This window comes from Suillus paluster (assembly GCF_016628075.1).
Source record: "Suillus paluster strain FC165 chromosome Unknown EDB91scaffold_64, whole genome shotgun sequence".
NCBI classification, from domain to species: Eukaryota; Fungi; Basidiomycota; class Agaricomycetes; order Boletales; family Suillaceae; genus Suillus; species Suillus paluster.
The window spans coordinates 34,631-47,546 of record NW_024537624.1 but is presented as its reverse complement, the minus strand read 5'-3'; the positions used below and the strand labels follow the sequence as shown (position 1 = coordinate 47,546).

General features: G+C 46.8%; 3 protein-coding genes across 3 annotated transcripts; all 3 read right to left on the bottom strand.

Moving 5' to 3' along the window:
* Positions 1 to 637: 637 nt before the first annotated feature.
* On the bottom strand, positions 638 to 1,470 carry EDB91DRAFT_724335 (uncharacterized protein). Its single transcript, XM_041328206.1, has 5 exons — positions 1,263 to 1,470; positions 1,120 to 1,201; positions 1,001 to 1,067; positions 790 to 954; positions 638 to 740 (listed from the first exon to the last, which is right to left on the bottom strand). Exons 1-5 carry the CDS (start codon positions 1,327 to 1,329, stop codon positions 693 to 695), a joined length of 429 nt encoding a protein of 142 aa, XP_041173451.1. The 5' UTR covers positions 1,330 to 1,470; the 3' UTR covers positions 638 to 692.
* A 1,443-nt stretch (positions 1,471 to 2,913) lies between these two features.
* On the bottom strand, positions 2,914 to 5,045 carry EDB91DRAFT_1349374 (uncharacterized protein; the record flags this gene model as incomplete). The annotated part of the gene is made up of 3 exons (XM_041326018.1): positions 2,914 to 4,750; positions 4,798 to 4,942; positions 4,995 to 5,045. 3 exons carry the CDS (start codon positions 5,043 to 5,045, stop codon positions 3,336 to 3,338), a joined length of 1,611 nt encoding a protein of 536 aa, XP_041173450.1. The 3' UTR covers positions 2,914 to 3,335.
* A 2,183-nt stretch (positions 5,046 to 7,228) lies between these two features.
* EDB91DRAFT_1252182 (uncharacterized protein) lies at positions 7,229 to 7,846 on the bottom strand (the record flags this gene model as incomplete). Its single annotated transcript, XM_041323475.1, has 5 exons — positions 7,229 to 7,261; positions 7,311 to 7,475; positions 7,523 to 7,586; positions 7,640 to 7,724; positions 7,786 to 7,846. The coding sequence occupies 5 exons, from the start codon at positions 7,844 to 7,846 to the stop codon at positions 7,229 to 7,231; spliced, it is 408 nt and encodes a 135-aa protein (XP_041173449.1).
* Between the last annotated feature and the right edge of the window lie 5,070 nt (positions 7,847 to 12,916).

The following is a 12,916-nucleotide window of genomic DNA, read 5'->3' as shown; positions in this document are numbered from 1 at the left end:
AAAGGTGAGTGTTTGACATCAACAAAAGAGCCTGAACCGTATATGCTGCCCGAAGCATATATTCATATATATGTCGCAATGTAAGACCTTGTGTACAAGTTGCATATGTCTTAAAAGCTAAATCACAGTTCACATGCTCATGTAAGCTTCACAAGGCCTTGCATGCTTCGGGCTCTTTTGTTGATGGAGTAGAGGCAAACTCATCAGTGATCTCGCTTCCTAAAAGTGCGCATACACACAATATTTCTAGTGTCCTAACAACGTCCATAATAATGCCGCAATGCGAACGGAAGCCATGTCTTTGACTTGGATGATGATCCAATGTCTGATTGACACATCTCTTCTATTCTCCCCGCTGCGCTGGAAGAAAATGCGGTGAACGGTTGTCCAAGGCGTACAATAATCGTATTTCTTGCGAATAATATTCAGAATATTATGACGGACGGACAGGCAACAATTATTTTCCGTGGCGGCAAATCTAGACTGCTGGAGCGAGGATTTTATGTGCATAACTAGCATCGAACGCCATAAACTCAGCCATGGAACGACAATTACTTTGATTCTTCAAGAAAAAAACCACTAGTACAGGCTTGCGGGACATGTTTGGGCAACGCATCTGCAACATACTTAAGAATTCCGTGTACAATTGTATGTGCTAGAGTGGAAACAGCAACTCTTGTGACACACACCATCTAGTTTGTGGTGTTGTAAGGATAGATCACGCTCGAAGTGCAGAGAACCTAAAATTTGATCGTCAGCGATGGCTTCGATAAACGACATTCTATGTACCTCGCCAGGATATATGTTACCGCAGGTGGAGTTTATGTTTGGGTTGTTCGCATACAATGTGGTAAGCGTGATATTAGCCTGATAGGCAACCTCGTAGCATATGTCGCCAGTCTGCACGACGTGGACAACATCGCAATATTGACCGGTAATTCCAAGGCATAAAGTCTATGACCGTGAGCCCAAGAGTCCTTCAAACCTAGACATGTCTTACTTCGTTGGGAACCAGGTTATCGCATTTGCCGTCAACGATATCGTGGTTGACTGTCTCCAGCTGGTATCTGTGGAATACGCTCAATGACAAATGAATCTCGGGATAACGATGGCACATACGTGGAAACGCTGTTCGCAGCGCAGATTTTGTCGCATGTATCTCCCAGTTTAGTTATTACGGTCTTGACACAATCAGGGGGTGCTAGACAGTACCCAGTTACAAACATCAGCATAATAGAGTGTCGAAGAAGACTATTACTGACTCTGGGCAGCAACAACTGAGGCAATGGCGGCAAGCGCAACGAGTCTGGTGAAGAATGAGGTTTGCATGCTGGTCAGGTAAGGAAGCTCAGAATCAGGCGAGTGATGCTTGATGCCTTTGGAACGACTCAAGGACGAGTACTTGTACTAACAGAATAAAACGGAGCTTGAAACGTTGTGGGAGGTTGTCCGAATCAACAGGTTTGAGAAACTGGGAGTTGTGGGACAAGGACCGTCACGTCATCATTGCTCGGTTCCGTTCCATACCATATAATTTCGGATCTATTTCTAAGGGATGAAGTTAGTCAGATAAACTAACCGAGTCCAGGATATCCAGGGCTACGAAATCTTCATGTCCAACTGCCTGATTGGCACAACTTCAATTCCCTTTTGTTGCTGTAACAATCGATGCGAGCAGAATGATCGCGTGACACAAGGAATTTACGAAGGATGCTCACCACACAATGTGTCACGAGCACCCCAGGATGCTGACATCCAAGACAGCTTCTTCGGACGCAAGGAATGAAATGTCTCGAATGGCCGAGGCATGCTCGGGTCGAGAGGAATGTTGACGTTACTTGGTATGATCACTACATAGTACCAATAGCATGGCCTAGTGAATCCATCCTGTCATACAGTAAGCCAGTAGCAACCTGGATCTAGTACGAAGGAGGGCTAGAGCAGCACGTCGTAAGGAGCTCACCACACAATGTGTCACGAGCACGTTACGATACCGACCCCCATGGAATGGAATGCCTCGCAATTCAAATGGTGAAGGCATGCTCGAGTCAAGAGAGGAATGTTGACGTTACTTGGTATGGTCACCAGCACCAATAGTATGACCTCGTGAATTCATGTTGTCATACAGTAAGCCAGTAGCGACCCGGATCTAGTACGAAGGAGGGCTAGAGCAGGACGTCATAAGGATGCTCACCACACAATGTGTCACGAGCACGCCACAGTGCTGACCTCCATGACAGCTTCTTCGGTCGCAAGGAACGGAATGCCTCCCGAATTGAATAGCCAAGACATGCTCGACATAGGGGAGGAATGTTGACGTTATTTGGAATGATCCCCAGCACGAATAGTATGGCCTCGTAAATTCATGCTGTCAAAGATTGGGCCAGATCTAGTACAAAGAAGGGATAGGGGAGATGCGGCAAGTAACGGGCCAATGTCGAGATTACAGAAGCAGGGAACGCATCGAATGGCTTTACTTATCTATCACAGCACGAACGCAAGAAATTTTGGACAATGATGAAGTATGGTTGAATGGATCGTATTGAGGGCAGACGGAATCTGACCAAGATATTCCTAGAAGGGTGAAGATAGGCTGAATGGCTCAAGAACGCCCTGCCTTGGTTCCGAGAGAATAGTTAACCACAGTGAAGCGTCTTGAGAAACGAAAAGTTAACTTGAGAGCGAGAATGGACCACGTTCAGGGCAGCCATAATATGACCATGATATTCCCAGAAGAGTCGCGCATTGTTCACGTTAAAGTTTGGCTTTGTCAACAGCCTCTGATCCTAACAGGCGTCAACAAACACCAACAATCGTTTGTAACTTTCATAAGGTTGTTAGATACGTCGATTTATCCAATTATCTGAAAATCGATAGCGTGATTGAACTTCAACGAATCAACGGTACCGACGCGCCGAACAAATAAACAAACTGCATTATGATATGTGTACTCAGGTACTTTAGATGGTCTGACTGTGTTGTGAGTCGTACGATCCGGGTACGTATTTGTCTATACAGGTATCGTACAGGTGCGAATGACTCCTCATGACAATGCATATAGGAACCTACAATATCTCCAGTGTCCTTAAATCCATCATACTGCGAACAGAGGCTGTATCTTCGACCTGTGCAATGATCTGTCTGTCTGACGCGATTCTCTTGTATTCTCCACCGGGCTGCTGCGCGAGCAGAAGTGCGCTGAACGGTTGTCCAAGGCGCACAATCAATCGCAATGCTTGCAAGTAAGACTCCGAATATAATGGCCCATTTTCTACAGGTAACCCGCGAAGCGCATCGAAAAATGAGCCGAAAGGCTGTCCAAGGCGAGGAATAAATCAAGACGATCGCGATCGAGAGCCCCTGGGCAATTTGTACACCGAAGACCCGACTGCGGACCAATTTGCCACGCTCTGCATATCGTCTGCGGAGTGAGGGAGCTCAAGGAAATAACGGCTCCACGGACGGACAAGCAACAATGTCTGTCGAGTGTCCATCGCCCGCGAGAACTGATTCGGCTTGTCTTCCGTGGTGATTAGGAGGTCATGAAGTCCGTCTGCCTTGATTGCATACGTGAAAGATGTCTCTTTGCCTAGGTCACGCCTCCATCTGACTGCTGTGATGTTGAATGCGATGCAAGGCAGATGCAGTCTGCGGTTTGCGAAACGAGGGAGGCTCGGCTTGTCAAGCAGGGTGTAAAATTCTGAAGCCAACTGCACGGTCACTGCATCTCGCAGGAAGGAGATAGATTTTTGCATCTCATCTTCGGGTGGAATGATGTCGGCTGGCAGACAGGTATTGAACAAAGATGATTTTCCGACCCAATCCAGGGCAGTAATGTCACCCGATTGAGCAATGATTTCCTGCAAGAGCCGCCTGAGCGCGTTGTGCTTCTTCTCGCCGTAGATGACAGGTAGGTTGATCCCGAAGATGCCGAACAATGAATATGCAATATCTTCCTGCAATGTGGTGACACGCGTCGACGCCCATTGGAGCTTCTCTCGGGGATGCGACATCCCTGGAGAGAAGGAGACAAGGGCCTGTTGATCTATTCCCGTGGCACGTCCCAACTCCTGCATGATCACAACAGACTCCTTGTGGTTGGGAGAGCGATCATTGAGATATCGGGACCAATCCTTCTGATAAAAGAGAACAACTTTGGGAGCCAGGAATTCTCCGACTGTCCATCCGCGCCTATTCCACTCACTCGTTGCCAGGGCGCCAGACTTAGATGAAAGAGTAATATCTGCCAGGTAAACGATGGTAAGCGCCGAGTACCTATACCATGCGAACATGGAGTTGAGTGATTGTTGGAGCTCAACATTGTTATTCTTGTCGATGCAGCATGTGTCGCTCCACGCCCAACGGTACCCTGCCTCACGAGAAATCTTGCAGAATGATTGCAACTTCAGGATGCCGCCAATTGGATTCAACTCGTAAATCACCCTGTCCTGGATGTCGTGCAGGAGAGGCTCCTTCCCTTCCCACCTATGTGATAGCATGACACAACCGAAGTATGTCACCACCACTTCTTGGATCAGTTCCATTCTGAACGGTAGATGCTTCATTGGGGATGACAGAAGCTTCTTGTACTCGGCGCTCGTTTTGAATATGCTTATTTGCTCCCCTTGATCGCACAAGAGCCCGGTAGTGGTGTCGAAGAGACGAAGTGGAGCGTTGTCGAGTTGAGCATCAATGGCCATTCGAATAGCATCCTCTGCTTCGGATGTACTGAGATAATGCTGGCGCAAATCTGTGAAATAATTCAGGAGTTTGACGCATGTGTTATTCAAGGCTTACTTCGTATTTGCGTGTCGGGATCATTGTCTAAACTGGAGAGCATTATTTCGAAGGTCGCGATGGCTTCGTCATAGCGTTCTGCACCATGAAGGGCTGCATGCTTCAACCGGTATCCACGGTAAGAGGAAGGATTGAGGTCTATGACCTATGCATTGATAGAATGAGCGTCGGAGACGAAACAGTAGATGTCATTGCACCGTTTGGGCATTGAGAAGCGCTGCAACGGGAGTTATAGGGAGTGTCTTCATATCACATTAGAATATATGATCACGTCAAGGGTGAGAACATGCCTTAGCATAAGGCAAAGCGTTCTTGGGTATTGCCCACTTTGAGATCTTGTTATCCTCACCTCCACTGAAGATTGCCTTGCTATCCGTGGAGAAGGTAAGGCACTTCACACAGCTAGAGTGCTTGAATATGGCGATTATTCGTCGGTCCGAGAGCCTCCAGAGGCGAACATGGAAATCATAAGATGCAGATGCGACGAGGGTGCCAGCAGGATTGACTGCAATGGCATTGATGTCATTTGTACGACCGTTCCAGGAATCATGCGTCCAGATCACTGATGGATCCTATTCCCGTATGATGGGATCATCCCAAGATCCCAACAGAAGCCGTTTTCCATTAGGCGTCCATGTAAGTGAGTTGCTGAATGCCAATTCTGAACTGAAGTTATTAAACAAGATTGCAATGCGTTCCCTCGTGCCTGGATTCCATATTTGTATGTTATTGTCTGTTGCGATGGCAAGATATTCACCAGACGGCGAATACCGAACGCAGTGGACGCTATCATTGTCATGATCAATTGGATATCCTTGTAGCTCCCAGGTTTTTGTGTTCCACAGCGCAGTCCCGTCAGATGAACCTGTAGCCAAAACAGTTCCATCAGGAGAAAAGGTCTAGCGAGCTGATCGACGCAGAATGGGCTCTGATAGGTTGCGTGAGATGTTCGCCAGTGTCTCCATCCCATGCGATGAATTCACCGCTCTGATCGCCGCTTGCTATCAATTGCCCATCTTCTGTTATCGCCACTGCATGAACCTGTCCGCGATGCCCCTCCATTCTCTTCAAGACAACACCATTCTTCAAGTCCCATATTTGAAGTGTTCTGTCGTATGAGCCCGTCACCATACGCCGTCTATCAGGGAAGACTACGACTGCTGATATGGCTTTTTCATGATCTTTAAATACTTGAACGGGTTTTGTGCTTCGAAGGATTTTTTGACCTGCTTCTTCCGCCATTCTGAGCTTGGTGGTGTTGAGCACCGTCGAGTTGAACTTGCGGAAGGGACTGTGTGTATCTTGCTCTGAGCTGCAGGGGTGCGTGAAGATTTTTTTTCATGGCATCGACCTGCATGTGTCATTAGGCGCCCTAAACATCGCCACCAAAGCTTGATCATCTAACTTCTGTCACAGCTTTTAGCGATCACCTTCCGAGTGATCTTACAAGGCTATATAAATTGCATCCTGTTCATGTCGGGGTGCTACTCTAGCACACCATGCAACTTGCTCGAACGGTCAGCATCTGGGGAACCCGCAGTCACCTTCTTTTAAGGCAACTGAACATGCATTTCGCTGACAGTGCTATCACCTCGTTCATCCTGTCTGCGTGTAGATATCCGATGCACTGGCAGCCAAAAAGTCTTACTTCCAGCAATCTACTACTTCGGATGGCACCTACTTACCTTGCCTCTCGTTGCAGAGTCTGATCGCGAAGGATTTCTCGCCGATAGACAGCAACATCTACTCTGATCTGAATAATCCGCATCGCCACCTACCAACGATTTTCGGTGTGGTAGACATGTCCGCAACCTCGAGGTTCTTCACGCCGTATACGCACCGATTGCCACGATGTTTGCACTGAGATTCGATTCTGTATTTTAGCATCACCATGTGGATGTTAAGTGAGGACGTACTGTGGTCACGGTGAAACTTATTGATCACCTTGTCGTCTTTAATTCAGTTGTGAGGCGCATTCAAGTTCGTTGCTTTCTCGCCGACTGCAGCGCTTCCCTCTTGGAAACAAGGATGGCTAGTTTGGACTTCACCTCAGTAGGAAAATGTATCCAAAGTTAAGAGGTACAATATCGGATGCACTGAGCAATTCGTGGTCACACAAGTGCCTGAAATGAAATGCACTGACTCGCTCATCTAGGGTTCGCATGTCAATGATACAAACCCGATAAATCTATTACTAGCATGGAATCATTATGGTGCATTTCAGAATTTCCGTGGCAATTTGACTGTTGGAGCGAGGATTGTATTGCAAAACTAGTTTGTAAACTCGACCTCGGCCATGGCACGAGAACTCCTTGGATTTCGAAAATAAAACAATTGTGAGATATGTTGGGGGGACATATGTAACACACTCAAGGATTCCGTGTAGAATTGCTTGTACTACAATGGAAAACGAACTCTTGCGACACACCATCTAATAGTAAATGTGGCTCGAAATGCAGAGAACCTAAAATTTTATCATCAGCAATAGCTTCAAAAAGCCACATTCTACGCACCTCGCCAGGAATTATGAAACCGGTGCTGGAGTCCACGTTTTTGTTGTTCGCGTACAATGTGGTTGACGAGATACCAGCTGCTTGGGAAATGTCGTAGACAGTGTCGCCCTCCTTCACGACGTGGACGTCAGTGCAGTCTTTGCCCTTAATTCCAAGGCATATTTCCTATGACAAATGAGTCCAAGCGTCCTTCAGACGTAAACATATCTTACTTCTCCGAGATGCAGATCACAAGCGGTGTTAATGATGCCGGTGTTAACGTTCATCAGCTGGTATCTGTGGCATACGTTCAATGTTGAATGAATGTCAGGGGTCACGATAGCACATACGTTGAGACTTTGTGTTGAGCGGAGATTGTGGCACATGTATCTCCAGGTTTAATTGTTATCTTGCGGGTACAATCAGAAGGGATTGCTAGACGTTACCCAGTAATAAACATGAGCATAATAGAGCATCGAGGAAGAGGATTACTGACCAACAACAACAGAGGCAAGTGCAGCAAGCGCAGCGAGTCTGGTGAAGAATGAGGTTTGCATGCTGGTCAGGTAAGGAAGCTCAGAAATAGGTCAGTAATGTTTAATGCCTTAGGAATGACTCTTCGAGGGCGAGTACTTGTACTAGAATAGAAACGGAGCTTGAAACGATGTAGGTTGTCTGAATCAAGATCTTTGAGAAAGTGGGAGCAGGGAGACACACACGATGAGTATGTGCGAAGAAGGACCGCCACATCATTATTTCCGGTTCCAAGGAGTCCCTTCTGTTGCATACTTTCGCATCAATTTCTAAGGGATGATGTTAGTCGGAAGAACTGAGTTTCGGATATACGGAACTATGAATCGTGGCTTCACGTCTAACTTGCCTGATTGCCACAAACATTTCCCTCTCTTCTACAACAATTTATGCGAGCGAAATGATCGCGTTACACAAGGACTGTACGAAGGACGCTCACAGAGTGTGTCGCGAGCACACCACGATGCCGACTTCAAAGACCGTTTCTTCGGACGCAAGGAATAAAATGCCTCGCAATTCAAATGGCCAAGGTATGCTCGGGTCAGGATAGGAATTTGACATTATTTGGTCGACAGCACGAATAGTCTCGTGAATTCATGGCTGCCAAAGTCTAGTGCAATCAAAACGGTCTAGAGTGACAGAGGTGAGAAGCTAGCAAATAGTACGGGAGCAGGAAACGCACTGAGAGCAACTCGGGTCGCCACTGAACATGAGTATGCGGGATAATCTATTTTCGCTGGGTATATATATGATACAAGCGTGCTGAAACTGCTGATCGATTCAAGCTAAAAAAGAAGGCCGCTCATTATGTATGTAGGGCCCAAGCTTTAGGCTGGTTCAAGTTCCCTGTTTGTAAATTCTAGGTCCCCGTGGGACAAGTGACTGCAGCGTGATCTTATGAAGCGGATTTGCAAGTAGCGAAGTCCGGACTACATCTGGTACGAAGAAAGACGGGATGAAGACAGATAGAAGGCATTTCTCAGCTGACAGAAACAACGTCGCTCGATGTTTGTGGAAGTCCTGTGGTCAGCTACCTGGGCTATGGAAGCAGCCATGGCCAAAAACTCTCGACAGAAGGTGTTTGACTGTGTTGGTCAACAGCTTCTGATCCTAATAGGCGTCAACAAACATGATCACCCGTTTCACAGGACATTCAAGTTGGAATCATCCCATGAGAGAAGCCGTCCACCGGGTGTCCACGCAAGTGATATATTCAGCATCAAACTGCCGTGAACATCCTTGTTTACTATATGTTCCTTCGTGCATGGATTCCATGTCTGGATGTTGTTGTCCAATGTCTGGTGATGGCAAGATGTAGTAGCAGGCGAATATCGTACGCACTTGACCCGATCATGACAATAGATTGATTGCCTTGCAACTCTCAGCTTTCCGTGTTCCGCAACCTTATCATATTGTCCACTGGCCAGAACAGCGCCATCAGGTGACAAGTCTAGCAAAAAGATCACTTCAGCGTGGATGTTGATGGCTTTGGCAAGACATTCGTCAGTGTCTCCGTCCCAGACTGTTTTGCCACTTGAATTGCCGATTGCTATCAATTTTCCGTCTCTTAGTACTGCCACCGCCCGCACCTCTTTGCGATGCCCCTCCATTTTCTTCAAAATAACGCCTTGCTTCAAGTCCCACAGACGGTGTGTGTTGTCATACGAGCCCATCTCCATACGCCTGTTATCAGGGAAGACTGCGACTGCACATATGGCATCTCCATGAACCTCAAAACCCGAACAGAAGGGATGCTTGGAATGATGGGCTGCTCTGCTTCTTCCGCCATCCTGATCCTGATCATAAAGTTCAATTGCACGCCGTTGAGGTGTGCTTGTAGAGACTGCGTGTGCTCGGTGTTTTAATGTTCCTTCACGGCACTCAGCTGTATCATTAGATGCACAGCCACAAGGCTGATCCCCTTCAGATTTCTCGACGCCCATCAAGGAAGTGCACAACTGCCCCTATGGTGATTTTTGCGCACCTCAAGTAGGTGCGGTGAATTGAATGGTGGGCAACGCGGGTTATTCCGCCATGTTGGTGTACCGTCGAATTTGATTGATTGTACAAATTGCTATAAGCTGTAGAGGTGAGCGTGCTACTCGGTTTTATGCTGCTACGCAACATTCACATGCTTCGTTAGACGCCAAGGGCACGAGGCAGTTCACTCTTAAACATCCACGGTTTGAAAGGCTGTATTCACGTTCTGATATCAGCCTTGCTCGACGCCTTAACTTTCTCGGCCTTTCACATGGGTCTAATTTCCACCTATTACTCCCACCTTTCCAATATAGTAAAGCGGTACTTAAGACGTCTGCTCACCCTTATATTAAGCCAAAAAGCATTATTTGTGAGGACCAGCAGTCCAGACCAGCAAATTGAGTGACTTAGACACTAAGATATTGTAGTTCGTATTACTAATGAGGTAGACCGCGTGAACGGCTACCCAAATCAGTAATACCGCGCCACACACATTGCCGAAACCTTCATGCTCGCTGTGGGCAACAGCAAGCTCAAGTATTCTATCAATTCAATGTATTTTTACCTAATTTTTTTCACTGTACCATTGAATATATCATTAAATAATAGTTTACTTAAATTTTGAGACCAAGGGAAGGCTATAATAAGTGTACATGACATATATGAAAGGTAGGGGGCATGGTGGCTCCTACACCTCCTCCAGAGGCCCCAGTACATTGCCCTCTGGTCGAAAATATTTCAATTATATATAATAATATGTCTATATAACAAAAAAAGCGAAATGAAATCTCCTTAGAGCCAGGGAGGACATTCTGGTAAGGAAAAATGAGGAAAATGGGGGAGGGGAGGGAGGAAGGAGGACTACATGGCCACTAGCATCACAATATCACACATGGAGGTGTTATAGACATCAGGGAGCAAGGGGAGAGTGAATAGAGGTACCAGGAGCACAAAAATGCGCCCCAAACCAGGAGGATTACTGTAGCTGGCACGGAACTTGATATAGCTACTCACCAGTGGAACAGGAGCACAATCGGCGTTAATGGAGTGTATTTTGACTATATTAGAGTCATATGAGACACTGTAATTGGCGAGGAATTGATTAGTAGATATACAAGGGGAGAAACAACATAAAACATGAAAAATAGAGAGGAGACTTACCAGAGGGTCTAGAGCGAAAGTCCTGGTACTCTAGATAGTATAAGGCATCTATATAATTGACTGGAAACAGTTGAAATGGTAGGGATAAGGAGGAAGAGAAGTTAGAAACAAAAATCACCAAAAATGCGAACCATGAGGCTCACCAGGTCTGGGAGGTGCCCAGCATCTATAGTGATGGCAGGAAGGTCATAAGATAATGAAGGTGGTCCTAAATGAGTATTAGAACACATGGGAAGTGCTGTGGAGAAGGGTAGGGCGAGTTATTGAGTCAATGTTGAAGAGGGGTGAAAAAGCACTCACCTTACCACCAGAGAGGCCCTGGGTTTGTATATGAACTAAAAGGCATCCTAGAAGAGTAGAAGACACTTAGAAATGTTGGTACAGCAAGTTTCAAGACCAACCGGTGAGTTGTGGTTGTGCTACAGTGAAAGTGAGTGATAATTGGTATAGTTGAACTTCGGACACATATGGTAACTGTAACGCTCGTAAAAGCCTAGTTATTGATTTGTTACCTAAACGACGAATCATATATGTATCAGGCACATTCTTCTCTATTCTTTCCTCAGTATTCCTTGATATTCTATTGGCTCATTACTACAGTATATAAAGTAGAACTCGTAGTAAGAGACGAGTAGTTGATCTTTCACCCCCACTTTAACACGAAGCTTAGTTTGGCCAGTTTCTTCTGATTGAACCCTAAGACCTTCATCGAATAGCAACTCTCTTCAGTGTGAACATTTACCTAAATGCCACAGTAACCCATGGCACAATTCACATGTACACCTCTAACCACTGTTTTTATTGTAACTCAACCACAACTCATCAGTAGGTCCTGAAACTTGCTGTACCAACATTTCTAAGTGTCTTCTACTCTTCTAGGATGCCTTTTAGTTCATATACACACCCAGGGCCTCTCTGGTGGCAAGGTGAGTGCTTTTTCACCCCTCTTCAACATTGACTCAATAACTCGCCCTACCCTTCTCCATAGCACAGGTTGCTGTCATATTTATGCATCAATCATTGTAACTGCAGCGCTGTTTTGATGCAACAACGTTACAATCCTAAGGCCCTTTGATGCATGAGTGATGCATGTCCCCCCCCTACAATACCCTGTATAATGTGATGCATCTGTTAAGACCGTGCTCAGGGGTAAAGCAGAGTCTGAGGGGCTTGGCTTCAGCTTGTACACTGCGCCCCTTACCCGAGTATGTGCCTCTAATTTCGGAATGTAGTCCGACATGAGTTCTATGAGTTCTGACAGGACGTCGGAATGGGGGTCCTCTGAAGGAGGACCGACAGACTACTAGGTGAGTGCGGGAAAGTTGGGTGGGGGTTGTTCCACCCGACAGGAGAGAGGTTGAAGGTTACTGCGATTGGAACCAACAGTAGAAGTGGAGTGGAGGGAACTGCTTGGATGAAGTCCAAAACAGGGCGGAACAGAGGGGGCGGATGTGCAAGAGTGCAGGGATCAGTTCCGATGTGTGGGAAAGCCAGCCGACGCGCGGGGAGTTGGAAGAGTGGAGGGACAGAGGAACAGAGGAACAGAGGAACGGAGGAGCAGGGAAGCGGGGAAGCGGGGAAGCAGGGAAGTGGGGAAGTGGGGAAGTGGGGAAGTGGGGAAGCGGCTGACCTAGGGAGTCAATCCCCTAGGTTGGCAAACAGGAGTTTTGACTCGGTGTGGGTGAGGAAAATAGACTCTGGGGTGGTTCAGAAGTCTAACAAGGGTGCGAGACTTAAGCTCGTCCCGAGGGGATTGCTACTGGGTAGCGGGTCCTCAAATAAGTGTGAGGAAAGCAAAGACTATACTCTGTCTAGTGACCTGAAGGGTTCCGGTCCTTACTAGGACTGGGAACACAAAGATGCGGAGGGTTCCTGATGAGTGGAACTCAGTGCGTGATGAGCGGAACTAACAGAACTAATGCGGAACTAACAGAACTAACACGGAACAAACAGAA

Bases quoted from the DNA above. Each gene is read 5' to 3' on its own strand.
- EDB91DRAFT_724335 (XM_041328206.1), bottom strand. From the start codon at position 1,329: ATGCAAACCTCATTCTTCACCAGACTCGTTGCGCTTGCCGCCATTGCC. The intron at 1,202-1,262 runs GTCAGTAATAGT...GGTACTGTCTAG, and splicing joins CTCAGTTGTTGCTGCCCAGA to CACCCCCTGATTGTGTCAAG. The intron at 955-1,000 runs GTAAGACATGTC...TCACGGTCATAG, and splicing joins ATAACCTGGTTCCCAACGAA to ACTTTATGCCTTGGAATTAC.